Consider the following 16326-nt stretch of genomic DNA (forward strand, 5'->3'; position numbering starts at 1 on the left):
TACAGTACTTTTAATGATCCCGATCCCAACGTTGAAAGAAAAGTTCCTAAAGTGACAGTTTAAAAACAAGACTAAACTCGTATGTTGGTTTGGATTGCGTTTTAATCGTGTACTAGTGTCCCTGTTGCTCGAAATCGAGCAATTGCTAAGTATTACAGGCGTTATTTTAAAACAAATAACAGTTATAATTTTTTATGAGTTTAAAAGATACGACTCAAAGATTATGGAATACTCAAGATGTACACAACAGATCGATGTAATCAACATTTCTTGTAAATATCTTATCATTTTTCAAAAGCTGATTATTTTAGTGTTTTCTACATATAGCCTTACTCATAGCCGCATTAGGATTAGGTTGTCCATAATAAAGATTATATATAAAAAAAAACACGTTATTTCTATTTCTTCTCCTTGGTGGTGTTCTATGACTGTTTTTATGTTTCCATAGTTTGTAAATCGGCTCTTTTAATGATTACTAAGAAATGCAGCACAGTGTTAATTCAGTGTACTTTTTATTATAACAATTTATCCAGGCTCTCTAGTTTTTTTTCCATTGTAATATTTACGTCAACCCAAATTCAAATAGTAACTACAGTATTTCATTTCAACCAAGTAAGTAAATGTTTGTAGCAAACTATTGACTGTGTTTACAATTAACATATGTCCTTCTTCTCACTTTTAATTTCTGACAACAGCTGGAGTTTCATAACAATATTTTGTTTCCCATGTTAATCTTATGGAGAAATACAAAACTTTAAAGGGCTCCAGGGCCTCACCCTCTAATTATTTCCCTAAAAAGAAAGTTTCCTGCACAACTTCACGGTACGCTCTTTCCAATGACACCAAGAACATGTAGGAGCAGTTTCGGAGGAGTAATTGTCACAAAAAACCTGCTTGCGTATTAAATAAGTACGAGAGGTCGTCCAGTGGTCGAAACTCGACCAAAAATATGTAATGTACTCACTTCTCTATTTTCACCCCACACTGTAAATAAAACATGTGATTGGAGTTTCTTCCATTTGTTTTCATTTTCTGTTTATATTTCGTTGTTATTTCGTCACCAGCATGGCAACGCATAAAATCCATGTTATTTTTTTCAAATTTTCAAACTCATTTTTTGTGCTTATCTTTGAGCCTATTTAAATTTATAAAGGGATTCTGCACACCTACAGGAAAATTGCTTTCTAACGGTATGCGCAGATTTACCCCACGATGCACACAAGCTGAGAAAAAAGGTTTTAAAGAAACATGCTTGCCTATTAATATATAGATAGATAGATAATTAATTTCAATGAAAGTCAGTGCCATTGGTGATAACCCCTTTGTCATGCCGTAGTAGTAAAGAATAACATAGTGAGAATTATGACTCTTTATTCTGCACAGAGTCTCACAAGTTGAATTAGTGTGATTCGTCGAGGATAAAACATTTTTACGTTTAAAATAGTAGTTTATGATGATGATTCAGGATTTGAATTAGTCGTGAATATTTACTGAGTCAGTGTAATTTGTGGGTTACGAAAACCGTAGTTACGTTCAAAATAGTAGTTTATGATGATGATTCAGGATTTGAATTAGTCGTGAATATTTACTGAGTCAGTGTAATTTGTGGGTTACGAAAACCGTAGTTACGTTCAAAATAGTAGTTTATGATGATGATTCAGGATTTGAATTAGTCGTGAATATTTACTGAGTCAGTGTAATTTGTGGGTTACGAAAACCGTAGTTACGTTCAAAATAGTAGTTTATGATGATGATTCAGGATTTGAATTGGTCGTGAACATTTACTGAGTCAGTGTAATTTGTGGGTTACGAAAACCGTAGTTACGTTCAAAATAGTAGTTTATGATGATGATTCAGGATTTGAATTGGTCGTGAACATTTACTGAGTCAGTGTAATTTGTGGGTTACGAAAACCGTAGTTACGTTCAAAATAGTAGTTTATGATGATGATTCAGGATTTGAATTGGTCGTGAACATTTACTGAATCAGTGTAATCTGTGGGTTACGAAAACCGTAGTAGTTTATGATGATGATTCAGGATTTGAATTGGTCGTGAACATTTACTGAGTCAGTGTAATTTGTGGGTTACGAAAACCGTAGTTACGTTCAAAATAGTAGTTTATGATGATGATTCAGGATTTGGATTGGTCGTGAACATTTACTGAGTCAATGTAATTTGTGGGTTACGAAAACCGTAGTTACGTTCAAAATAGTAGTTTATGATGATGATTCAGGATTTGAATTGGTCGTGAACATTTACTGAGTCAGTGTAATCTGTGGGTTACGAAAACCGTAGTTACGTTCAAAATAGTAGTTTATGATGATGATTCAGGATTTGAATTGGTCGTGAACATTTACTGAGTCAGTGTAATCTGTGGGTTACGAAAACCGTAGTAGTTTATGATGATGATTCAGGATTTGAATTGGTCGTGAACATTTACTGAGTCAGTGTAATTTGTGGGTTACGAAAACCGTAGTTACGTTCAAAATAGTAGTTTATGATGATGATTCAGGATTTGAATTGGTCGTGAACATTTACTGAGTCAATGTAATTTGTGGGTTACGAAAACCGTAGTTACGTTCAAAATAGTAGTTTATGATGATGATTCAGGATTTGAATTGGTCGTGAACATTTACTGAGTCAGTGTAATTTGTGGGTTACGAAAACCGTAGTTACGTTCAAAATAGTAGTTTATGATGATGATTCAGGATTTGAATTGGTCGTGAACATTTACTGAGTCAGTGTAATTTGTGGGTTACGAAAACCGTAGTTACGTTCAAAATAGTAGTTTATGATGATGATTCAGGATTTGAATTGGTCGTGAACATTTACTGAGTCAGTGTAATCTGTGGGTTACGAAAACCGTAGTTACGTTCAAAATAGTAGTTTATGATGATGATTCAGGATTTGAATTGGTCGTGAACATTTACTGAGTCAGTGTAATCTGTGGGTTACGAAAACCGTAGTAGTTTATGATGATGATTCAGGATTTGAATTGGTCGTGAACATTTACTGAGTCAGTGTAATTTGTGGGTTACGAAAACCGTAGTTACGTTCAAAATAGTAGTTTATGATGATGATTCAGGATTTGAATTGGTCGTGAACATTTACTGAGTCAATGTAATTTGTGGGTTACGAAAACCGTAGTTACGTTCAAAATAGTAGTTTATGATGATGATTCAGGATTTGAATTGGTCGTGAACATTTACTGAGTCAGTGTAATCTGTGGGTTACGAAAACCGTAGTTACGTTCAAAATAGTAGTTTATGATGATGATTCAGGATTTGAATTGGTCGTGAACATTTACTGAGTCAGTGTAATCTGTGGGTTACGAAAACCGTAGTAGTTTATGATGATGATTCAGGATTTGAATTGGTCGTGAACATTTACTGAGTCAGTGTAATTTGTGGGTTACGAAAACCGTAGTTACGTTCAAAATAGTAGTTTATGATGATGATTCAGGATTTGAATTGGTCGTGAACATTTACTGAGTCAATGTAATTTGTGGGTTACGAAAACCGTAGTTACGTTCAAAATAGTAGTTTATGATGATGATTCAGGATTTGAATTGGTCGTGAACATTTACTGAGTCAGTGTAATTTGTGGGTTACGAAAACCGTAGTTACGTTCAAAATAGTAGTTTATGATGATGATTCAGGATTTGAATTGGTCGTGAACATTTACTGAGTCAGTGTAATCTGTGGGTTACGAAAACCGTAGTTACGTTCAAAATAGTAGTTTATGATGATGATTCAGGATTTGAATTGGTCGCGAACATTTACTGAGTCAGTGTAATTTGTGGGTTATCAAAGCCGTATTTACGTTCAAAATAGTAGTTTATTACAATAATTCAAAAGGTAAATTGATCGTGAATATTTACTGAGTGATAATAAAGCCATATTTACTTTAAAATAGTAGTAGCCGATAATGCAAGATGTAATTTGATCGTGAATTTGTACTGAGTCCGATTAATTCAATTATGATTAAACCATATTTAAGTACTAACTTATAGTGGCTAATGAGAAAGCAAGGCGCTCTTAAGTATCAACACGATATGCAAGTAATTTACCTTGGAGCTATTGTAATATTTAGTTCCCGTTCTAAAATATACTCTAATTGGAACATTTTTTAAAAATTACTTTACATAGCGAAAAGGTAGTTTTGTGTAACTTAATAATCATAATCACTTTGTTTTACCTTTTTGCATTCAATCAATTACAATTTGATGTGAAATGACTAAACTGTAATTTGCAGTGACTGCGATCGAACACAAAACTTAAGAAAATAGGAAAACGTGAAATAAAACCCTAATTGGAAGAAATAAAGAACACGTAAATCATATTTTCTTTTTTTAAGTATACATGTAAACATTAGAAAGTACCCATGTTTTGCCTCCTGGATTGATGAAAAAGTATTAAATTTTAAATATTTCGTGTAAATATAAATGTTTCGTGTGTCAGTGTGTATGTACGACATGTGGAATGCAACCAATGCTTTTAAAACAGTAATAATAAAGAAGACAGAAGATTTGACAATGGGGCTGATTGCCCCGAAACTATAGTCATCATAAAAAGACTAGGATTGAAGACGTAAACAGGTATTTAACCTATTATTAGTATTAGAAAGTAGGTTTCAGCATATCGTTGAACCGCATAAAAATACTCGAATAATAAACCTAAAAAATTAAAACAAATTTAAGCGACACATGACAAGTATAGTATTTCAATGCGTCAAAGAAATGGTACGCCTGTAGCTCAACAACGAATACCGTAGTAACAGGATTATTACCAAGAGAAGGATTGTAACGATATAAAACCGTTCTACGCGGACTGCACTGTCGACTCCGACTGCAATGTCATCAAATCGTCATGCCTCAGCAAAACTTATATGCTGGAGTCTAGGATATAGCCGTACATTTTCTTTCTTCTACAATCCGCCCATTTTACAAAGAAAATAGTTCCGATTAATAAATACCCGATTAGCAAAGTTCCGATTAATTCCGTCATTCCATTTGACCACGAACGAATACGGACCAGTCAAGTATTCTTGCATTTTTTTTTATTTTTTTTTATTTATTTACTTTACAATCTGTTCTATTATATATGGAACAGTAAGTAAATACTATGTAATACGAAAAATTGACTTTGGAACATTAAAAATAGCTGTTAAGCACTCTCAACAACAAATTTTTCAATAAAAATTTGACCATTGATACAACGACTTAACCTATAAACCTGTTGCGTGTTTACAATTAATTGTCGTTAAAATCTTGTGTTTAACCGTAACTTGCCTAAATCCTAAACTAAGAACATTTACATATGGTTTGGTTAAGACAATCCCATTAAAACAATGTTTAAATAATGTTTACTTCCGGGCCAGTAACATATTTGGTTTATGTTTATGTATGATCCATATGTCTGTTCTGGCCACGAATACTTGAACAGAACCGGTATGGATCATAAACAAATGATGTTGCTGGACCAAATCCTATACTAATAGCATTAACATATGTTTTGGCAGTTCCATTTAAGCAATGATAAATAATGTTTATTTTCCTATAGTTACCCGACAAAGTGGGCTTCCTTGCACTGTTATAGTAGGCCTACGCAAAGTAGCTAATTTTGCATTTACCTACTTTTGTCGCACTCCAGTATTTCAACCAAACAACAAAAACAGTGTGCTTTGTATGCTTGAAAATAAGTTGGAAAGACTAAAAGATACTACGAATACGATAAGCTGGTGTAGTGTTTCCCATTTCGTTCAACGCTTGGATTAAACCTAACCTAAAAACGGGTTGTATATTGTTTGAAAGACTAATTATTTATATGGTTTCTAGTAACTGTAGGAAAAATATAATGTGTAACGCGAGTGCAAAGTGTCTTTGCTGCCCTCGAGAAACTTTCCCCACTCGCCTATACGTCTCGCCCGTGAACATTTCTCTCATGTGCAGCAAAGTGCCACTTCGCACACTAGTTACACAAATAACTATTTTGAGCCAGCAACGTAATTTATTTATGTTTATGATCCCTAGTATTCGTGATTTAACCTAACGGAAAACGTGAGAGTTTAAAAGACTTGAGTAAAATGTTTGCAAATAATAGAGTGAAATAAATAAATATTCTTATTCTTATTCTAAAAGTGAGTATAATCCTGTTGTTGCATGTTAACATAAACATTCCAAACCAAAAATTGCATTCAGATTTTGATTCATAAGGCTTATTCAATTTAATTAAGAAACAATTGTGAAATATTTTCATTTAGGTTTTAAATTGCTTGTGAGACAATTTCAATTAGGTTTAACTGTAATAGTAAAACTACACTACTTTATGACTCATTCCAATTTATTTGTGTAAATAATGGTCTTAAATTTGACAACAAAATATGGGTGACGTTTCATAATGTAACACTTCAACTTAAAACTGTGTGATGTAATGCTTTTCCGAGCGTGATTGTATATGGTACACTATTTCAAGAATACTGGACTAGGATTGTGGTAAACTTAGGCTGCAGAGCCAATGGAATAAGAAGAATTTTGCTAAAAGTACACACAAATAAAACTACTAGAATTGAGAACCTTTAATAACTGTGATTTGGAGTAGTAGTGTAGATTGAGAATAAAAACTAAAATAGTTTAACGCCACTGGTTGAGTATGCTAATGTAAATAATTACTGATTTCTGTTAAATAAACAAAGGTTGTTAACTAGCTAATAGGAGAAAGCATGTGTCAGGTTGGTTATAGGCCTACAGTTTATTTTGAATTTAATATTGTGGCAATTCTCCCGTAAAACTCCTTAAAATAACAGAAAAATCTTTTCTGTTATTTTACAGAAATTTTATTGATTTTTCACAAATACTGCTTGAGAAATTTTGTTGAAAATTGTATAGGCCCTTTGTGTTATAGTGTTTAGTCTAAAACTTGCACATAGTTGTTGTGCCTGAACAAAATGGCACAATTCCTAACACTGTAACAGTTACAGTTAAAAAGTGAGTGCAATTTTTATGATTTATTCCCCCTTAAAACCCCATAGATAACCTCTCCCAAAATTTAACTGGAAGAAAAAGGATTACTCAGGATTAAACTAGTTTTGAAGAAAGCATGTTGCAGTTTATTTTATTTTTCCTCATTTGAGATATTAGCTGACGGATGATGTATTTTGTTGCAGATCCCGATCTCGGACACGCAAGGTCCACCGCAGCAGATCGTCCAGTGAGGAGAGAGAGAGGCACTACAGACGGTACAAGTCCAGGTCCAGGTCTAGGTCCAGATCCAGGTCTAGGTCTCCCCCAGTACTTACCATGGTGCAACTGACGGCAACGGAGAAACGGCGCAAACTGAGGGAGGATCACGAGCGGGCGCTGGCGTCGCTCAGGGAGACGATACGGAAACCTTTGTCGGTGAGTGTACTGTAACAGGTACAGCGCAGGACTTTGGTCCTTAGGTCATAGATTCAAATCCCACCAATCACAAATGGCTGTGGGATAATGCTTTGACCCCCTTGCCCTGGTTTAAAGTAACAAGCTCTTGGCTCTTATAAAAGAGGCAAAGATTTATAAGGCTGTACCCTACTAATACCTAACCTTAGACCCAATTCACACAGAACAAACGTCGGGCGGAGACGTGGCACAGACGAGATAAGAACATATATGTACCTTCCTCATCCCTCCATGTAAACAAATCGGTCAATGCAGACACAAGTAACATGGCGCGGGCCGCAGCCCTATTGACCGCCACGTCCCTTCGCTGTCCCTCGTGGCGTATCGGAAGTGGCACCAATATAGAACCAATATAGATGGAGTAGCGCGACTACATTAATTGATGTAGTCCGCCACGGGCGCTTGTCATGTACTACATCAATTGATGTAGTCAGCACTGAACGTGTTAAAATGGCAATAAATTTTAAATATGAATTTCCAACTGTAACTTAGGTACTGTATATATGATTCCTGCACTCCTTCACTTTGACAAACTTTTTTACTCTACTGCACTTGTTTTATCTTACAAATAACTATTACCTCTAACAATTAAGATTTTTGTTTAAGCTGTAACTTTTTTACATAATACAAAAACAGTAAGGTGTCAGATAATACAAAACTGCAAATTGTTCCAGACGACTCCATTATCCATAACCATCACCAACCATGGAGGAGACAATTTCGAGGCTATCTGTGACAATTACGACCCTGTAGTGATGAACGAGGTAGGAAGCCCTTCTCATTGGCTTACAGGCTTGTATGCTTGTATATAGGCTTGTATTTTTATTTTTAATATTTTATTTTGTTTTCCCTTGTTGTTGAACTATACTTTTCATAGAAATAAACTTTTTATTTAACATGCATGTTTTCTGTTTCTATTTACATACTTTTGCTTAGTGCTATCATAAATTGGCTTTTGCATGGCTTAAATGTGAATAATTACTGTGGAAGAAGAAAGAAATGAAGGGATGCGGGAGTGTGGCTATAATCGGCTCAATGGTAAGTGGAATATTCATTTAGATTTGTATTGTTTATTTTTTATTTTCCTGTACAGTATTATTATTGTGTGTGTTTATTGCCATTGGTATTTTGTTATGGTTTTGTTTAGAGTGGTCCAAATTCTGGTCTTGTTAATATCTAATTTGACCCTATATTGGATAACATCGTTTGGTTGTTAATTAATTAATTAATTGCCATGGCAAATGGGTATCTGGGTCCGGGATGATTTAACCACTCAACTACCCAGAAAATTGTTGACAATATGTATTGTAATCTACCTATTTCACTTATGTCTTTGTAAATGTGTTTACTATTGTAAATTATCAAACTCTTTTCTCGTTTAAAAGAAACTGGTCTGGGGTTTTTGGGCGGTGGAATTTATAATGCTGGGGCATGGAGTGAAAGGTTTGGTGAAATATTTGGGTCCCATTGTATTTATTGTTGCTTCAAGGTTTAAATACATCAGTATACACAAAGATTTTCTGTTATAGTTTGATTATATTATTTTTAATCTTTTGTTTCCTAAAAAAAAAAATTGTATTAGTATTTGTAACATGTAAAACTTTGAATTATTTCCCATTCAAATAATCATGTGTAATCTCTTAAGTATTCATCTAACTCCACATTTTTTAATGTAACTTATACAACAACTTAAAAAGGTGTGAACATAGAAATATATTTTATCTATCTTTTGAATTTAATGTTCTATTTATTCAGTAGAGTCTCTGTAACCTAAACCACCCTTGATAGGTTTCGATAATACAGAAAATAAAATAAAAAACTGAATAAGTAAAGTTTATATCTTGTCAACCCCATTCAACTTAATGCTTTAAGTTTGTTGTGTGTTGTAGTTTTTTAATATTTTGAAGCTACAAACAATAATTTACGGAGTAAAAATACAGAGTAAGATAAAGCAATGCTCAATAAATAGCTCTCTGTCCGCGAACAAGACTTTAGGTATAGCAGAGAAGTATTGCATTTATAAAGATTTAACAGTGACAAACTGTGAGATGTCCAGTGTATGGTCTAGTGTCTAGTACAAGGGTCTAAAGCCTGACACCTTTCTTGTGAGGATAGACAAGGGCTGTCTTAGTAGCCTCTATGGTGTACAGACGTACCACCTGAAAATAGCCTGTGATCAGTATTTGATTGTTCACTGGTAGAGTTGGATACTTTGAAATGTTGGATAGTTGAGACTCTACTATACTTGTAAATCAAAGTAATAATTTTGTCTCATATATACATAAAATATATATATATATATATAAATTATGAATCAGCAGATAAGTTTGTTTATACCAATTTTAGTCCCTTTTGATTTTTATACGTCTGTCTTTTGCAAGTTTTCAGTTTTCACAAAAGTGTTAACCTTTTTGGCGTATGGCTTTTAAAAGAATAAGTTGGCATTTATTGAAAAAAATACCTATTGGTACTGTCGGAAATTTGAATTTCCTAGTTAAAACTGTTAGGGCATTTGTTACTGTCACATTACATTCAATACAACCAAAAAGCCTCAACCTCGGTTGGATGAAATGAATTGTGCAAAAAACACTAACAATCAATTAAAATGCCATTTTGCATTGTTTTATTTCTTAATTTCTTAAAAGACTAGAAAATGCTCCTGATATTTGATTATTTGATAATATTGTATATAATATAATTATATTGATATTATTATCAATATAATAATTATTTGACATATTTGATTATTTCATCCGCAGAGGTATAATTTATACAGTGTTACCAAACATGTTTTGTTAGAAGATTTAAGTTTATTTGCACTCTAGTCAGACTTAGTGTCCTCTCAAATTTAAACAGCTCTTATAGATTATGTTTTAAATTTTTTCTTAATTCACTACACATGCCCAAATAAAATCTTAGTTCCTGGGGACCGAGCCTTGCTCGGAGAAAGTCATTGGTATACTCTGAGAGCAGTGTCTTGTCATTGCCATTTATACAAATGAAATGTTGCAGTCTATTTGTCAAAACATTACTTGAGGATATAGCGTCCTCCAGTGATAAATTAAAAACCTCTTTGGTGTGAGGTTTATTTATAATCAGCTGTTAAATTTATTTCATTGGTTTTAAATTTGACCTACCCTATACTGCCTTTCTCCATGCCGTTGTTTTCAAATTTAACTAAACTGTTTGAGATTAAGAGAAAACACAGGTGACTCGACTGGGGAGTACTACCTATTATTTTGTCAATGTTTACAATTTTCTTTATTATTTTGTTGCCAAAGCAGTAACCCATGGCTCACTGTTCAACATTTTTGACTTTCAATTTCATTTTTTTACGTAATTAGATTTTTGTTGGCAGTCTTTACTGCATGAAACACGTTTTTAGGTCAGAAATAAATTATTTACTACATTTCTAGAAATCGTCGAAGCCGTTTTTGAGATGTTTGTGCAAGTAAGCAAGCACACAATCATACATACTTACAAGCAAACATTGCTCGTACAAGAGAATAGGATAAGTCACAGTGTGTGAGCAGATCACAATTTTGTTGATGAAAAATAGCCACATGTTTACATCATACTCTTTTAAGGTTGACAAAGCAAAATGTTTTTCAATCTTTTTCTTAATTTGTTATTCTCAAGATTTTTATGTTAGCCAGTGGAAATTCATTTGATCTTTTGTCACCGACATTTTAGTAAAACTAAGTGTTTCCTCAGGTGCAAGGGCAGACGGGACCCGGGGGAATCAAGAAACAACTACCAAGTTATCTATCGAAAACAGAACATCCATTACCAAACAAACCTTATGACTCATCGGGGCTCAATCCCACTCCCTTACCACTTTACCCTCCAGGTGTATCTCCTCCTCAAGTCCCTACTCCTCAACCAGTTCACCATCATGTCCCTCAACCGGTTCCTCCTCCCTCTCAACCATATAATCATCATGCTTCACAACCGATTCATCCCCCTGGTGTGGATCCCAATCATTCACCTCCCTCAAATTATTTACCCCCTGCCTCACAGTCTGTTTACCACCACCCCCCTCAACCGGTTCACCATCATGTCCCTCAACTGGTTCCTCCTCCCTCTCAACCATATAATCATCCTGCTTTACAACCGATTCATCCCCCTGGTGTGGATCCCAATCATTCACCTCCCTCAAATTATTTACCCCCTGCCTCACAGTCTGTTTACCACCAACCCCCTCAACCGGTTCCTCCTCCCTCTCAACCATACACCACCCCTCCTCCTTCTCAACCATATAATCATCCTGCTTCACAACCAAAAAGTCCTACTGGTATGAATTCAGGTCATTCGTCTCCATTACAATATCACCCTCCTGCTTCACAACCGGATTACCACCAACCCCCTCAACCGGTTCCTCCTCCCTCTCAACCGGTTCCTCCTCCCTCTCAACCATATAATCATTATGCTTTACAACCGATTCATCCCCCTGGTGTGGATCCCAATCATTCACCTCCCTCAAATTACTTACCCCCTGCCTCACAGTCTGTTTACCACCACCCCCCTCAACCGGTACCTCCTCCCTCTCAACCATACACCACCCCTCCTCCTTCTCAACCATATAATCATCCTGCTTCACAACCAACAAATCCTCCTGGTATGAATTCAGGTCATTCGTCTCCATTACAATATCACCCTCCTGCTTCACAACCGGATTACCACCAACCCCCTCAACCGGTTCCTCCTCCCTCTCAACCGGTTCCACCTCCCTCTCAACCATACAATCATCCTCCTTCTCAACCACACAATCCTCCTCCTTCTCAACCATATAATCCTCCTGTAGTAGATTTAACCCATTCACCTCCCTCTCAATACCTGCCCCCTGCTCCCGAACAGGTTTGCCATTTTTACCCAGAACTGGTTGAACCTCAATACAACCATAACCACGCTCCAAGACCAGGGCCGTGTGATACCTCCTCCTCACAGCCATACTCTCAACCATTTCATTACTCAGATCCCCACCTTGATACTCAACCAGACCCTACTCCTCCCACTGATCAAATTACCATCCAACACCCATCGATCAGAGCCGGCATTAGGCAGATTGGAAAGGTGCGGCCGCTCAGGGCCCCGCACCTCAGGCTCTTGGTGGATTTTCTGCCTAAAAATCAAAGAAAATGAAAAGAGAAGAGTATGAATACTAATATTATACATTAAATCTTTTTTTATTATTGTTGAGACACTACTTTTTTGGTAGGAACCCCCCCACTCTGAATGTTTCCACTGGGCCCCGCACCACCCAACCACCCAAGGCCAGCTCTGACATTATGCAGTGGGAAGCAACCCAATACATTACATGACATATTAGTGCTCAATGTTATTTGTCATAAAGAATTTGTTATTTGTTAGTCTTTTTTAAATATTTGTACAGTTTGTATGTTTGAAATATATTTTAATTTTCTTGTGAATTTACTGTTTTCATTTCCTTTTTCTTAGTTTGATTTGAATGTTGTGAAATCAACATTTTTGTTACTACCAAATATTAATAAAACCATTTTACACGTAGCACTTGGATGTTATCAAAGCGAGGTATCAATGGCAAGTCGCATGTTTGTGTGTTTTTTAGTTAGTATTTTGTTATATCTTTGTTATATATATGCTTTATCCATCTTACATACTTTCAGCTTAGAAGTCCTGTGAATTGAATTTTGCTTGACTTTTTTGTTTACCTGGAATCTCTGCCAAGTCGTAATCCAGTTAGAAGTTGTAGGTTTAAGAGTGACCAGTATAAAACAATAAACCATTTAATCAGTGTTTAACTATTGTTTGACGTGGATCAATTCTGATGAAGAAAATTAATGAGTGATTTTATATAAAATCATAGTATAAATATACTACGATTTTATATAAACCATTCAAAATGGCCACTTAAGATAGAATTTTAATTAGTGGTTAGCTTAAGTTTGAAAAACACAATTAATTCATTCAGTAACATACAAAACTATTTTCTGGTAATTGAAAGGGTGCCCAAGTTTTTAATCTTTGGCTTTCTTATTTCACAATTTAATCAGCTCTACTTTTGTATTGGTAACCATTACCAAAAAAAATAATTAAACATTTGGGTATTTCTTACCTTGTGTATGCTTTCTTAACTCACCATTGTTTTTATTGTTTACCTTTATATTTTGAGTGTAAACTTGCTAATTAAAATGTGCCTCAGATGTTTGAATCTTTCTCCAATAAGTTACTTGCATTGGTCCTCAAACTGACATTTAAATGATAAAAGTCTTACACAATTAAATAAATAACTAATATATCAGCAAGTCAGTTTTCACATAGTTAGTTGTCAATGAGAAACCAGATTGAAGACTTTGAAAAATTGTTACAATCTTGATTGTGTATTGAGTCCAATTTTGTAACATCTCAATCATCTCATGTTTTCTCATGTAATTACAGGAGGCTTTTCTTCCAATTTTGGATTTCAGTTGTTCTTAAATCAATAGTCACTCTCATGTTAAAATAGGCCTATATTTAAGAAAAGAATTAGTAAGTTGCGTCCTGCAAAAATTAAAACCTTAAAAAATGAAGAATTATTTAATGTGCATCTAAGCTACATAAGTATGAAAAATACAACATCTTTTCACTGAATTTCTCTAACAAGTTCAGAATTTTTAAGTCAGCATTTCTCAGTTGATCCACCTCATGCTACAATTGACTTTTGGATATTGACGTAGACACTCCATCTATATGGATCTGTCATTAACAATATTTTAAAGAAAAAATAACGTATTTGAATGAGGCATTCACAGTCTGAGCTACCGAAGTAGTTTATATGACATAAAATATGCTATAAGTTTCCTTTCAGTTTTGATTGGCCAGATAATTGGCATACTCAACAGAAATCAGTGATTTAGATCAGCACAATCTGTCGGTGGCTAAATTGAACTACGTTCATTTTAATTAAAACTGGCTACAACTTAAGAGTCCTTGGTGGCTAGCGACCATCTTAAATAATTTTAAACAGCTGCTAAAGAGTTTAGTTTTTTCTCGTCCAAAAATATTTTTTCAAACAACAAAGTGATTATAATTTAAATATATAGTAAACTGTGATATTAGAAATGTTCTTTGTAGTTTTCAATTGTTCTCCAAGGGAGTTTATGAAAGGTAATGGCCATCTTGGATTTGCCCGCCATAAAAACAATGTTAATTTCGTTAATTTCAAACAGCCACTGAAAAGCTATTTACCATCTCAAAATATTAGTTCAAACACCAGAGTGATTGTAATTTAAATATCTAGTAAACTGTGGGATTAGAAATTGTCATCGTAGTTTAAAACAAAATATTTTATGAGTTAGAAATCTAGGCTCCAAGGACTCTTAACCATGGGAATGGAAAGTGGTAATATCCATAGTCAGATATGCTACTTGCAATACTTGATAATGCTAAGAGATGAGTGTGTGGCTGGGTTTACAGGACAGTTCGTCCAATTCTCCATCGGAGGTGGAGGTGATGGAGCCGTCACTGCCCCCGTTGCCTCCAGAGCCACCCCCACCCAAGCCAGCGCCGCCCTCGGTAGACAAGAGAGAAGACCTCACCACCTACACTTCCTTCCTACCCCTCCCCAACACAACACACACAGTTCCTCCCCCAATGGGCTACGACCTTCCCTTCAACAACTGGTTACCCCCTGGGGCAGACATGCACCCCAATGTCATGTTTCCTCCTCCTCAGATGATGAACTATTCAAACCCTCCTCCTCAGCAGCATTTCCCCTTCATGAACCAACCTCCTCCACCCCTCCCTTACCAGATGACCATGCCTCCGCCTTGCCACCAACATTATCGTATGCCGAATCAGGCTTCCGGCATGGTCGGCGTTCGGCAAGAAGTGAAAAATGTTCCCAATCCAGTATTAACCAACGCTTTGAATAGCATTGACGATCTAAGTACACATTTGGAAGGATCGAAATGCAAACATAACCCATTAGGACAAAATAATCAGACAGTTCAAGAAGCCATTGACAGTGTAAAAAAGTGCCTGAAGAATTGTGACGCTCTAAAGAACAAAGATCCGAGGCTAGCTGTGGTAGAAGGCAGGACAAAATCCCCAGAAAGATCGGAATCCTCGACCAAAACTGATGGAAAGATTAAGATTACTCTGAATTATAAACCTAGACCTGTGTCGGATGTACAACAAACATCTTTATTTGAACCTACGGATGAAGAATCTGATTCTAAAACTATCAGGTCGAGTGAATCAAGTAAAAATTCTAATAATTACAGTGAAAAAAATTCTAAAATTGAAGATATTGTTTCCAAATTAAAAGACAACATTAACACATGTTCCAGTGTATCATCAGAAGAGACAGATAAAAATGAACTGCAGAGGCATTCAACTGCTGGTAAAAATCCAGGCGATGAGCCATATGATCCTTTTAATGTCAGCGATGAGATAAGCGATTGTAGTGGAAATATTGAGGAAACTAAAACAAGCTCACCAAATAAACAAAATGATAAAAGACAAACTATTACATTTAACGATACCACACCCAAGCTATCTCAGTCTGAGATTGAGAATATCAATGACCAAGTAAATAAATCTTTTGCTTTCATACTTTCACACTCCATTGAAAGAAAGCGTCTGACTCCAACCTGGTCAAATATTGTCTCAAAAAAGGCAGAAAAACAGAGGAAATCTGAATTTGATGATAAGATCCAATCTGTGACAAAACCATCCCAGTTGAATCAAGAAAATCAACAAAGCAATACAAAAACACCTGAAGTTGTTTCGTCTGTGAAAACATCTCCAACTCTTGAAAATGAAATAGTTGAAAATTCAAAATTTGGTTCACTGCAATCCATCTCAAGGACTAATTCCAATAGGGGCATTGAGAGAAAGAATACCACAAATATTCCAACTGAGTTGGTAA

General features: G+C 35.3%; 1 protein-coding gene across 1 annotated transcript in view; it reads left to right on the forward strand.

Moving 5' to 3' along the window:
- The window catches only part of LOC128985197 (serine/arginine repetitive matrix protein 1-like), a 62707-nt gene that overhangs the window by 46240 nt on the left and 141 nt on the right, over positions 1 to 16326 (forward strand). The window contains exons 5-7 of the mRNA XM_054404582.1: positions 7166 to 7397; positions 8111 to 8200; positions 14871 to 16322. Coding sequence (XP_054260557.1) covers positions 7166 to 7397; positions 8111 to 8200; positions 14871 to 16322 — 1774 coding nt within the window. The remainder of the gene's footprint in view (positions 1 to 7165; positions 7398 to 8110; positions 8201 to 14870; positions 16323 to 16326) is intronic.

This window comes from Macrosteles quadrilineatus, unplaced genomic scaffold, assembly GCF_028750875.1.
Source record: "Macrosteles quadrilineatus isolate MER2022 unplaced genomic scaffold, UCM_ALF_1.0 Scaffold_2__2_contigs__length_208266976, whole genome shotgun sequence".
Lineage (NCBI taxonomy): Eukaryota > Metazoa > Arthropoda > Insecta > Hemiptera > Cicadellidae > Macrosteles > Macrosteles quadrilineatus.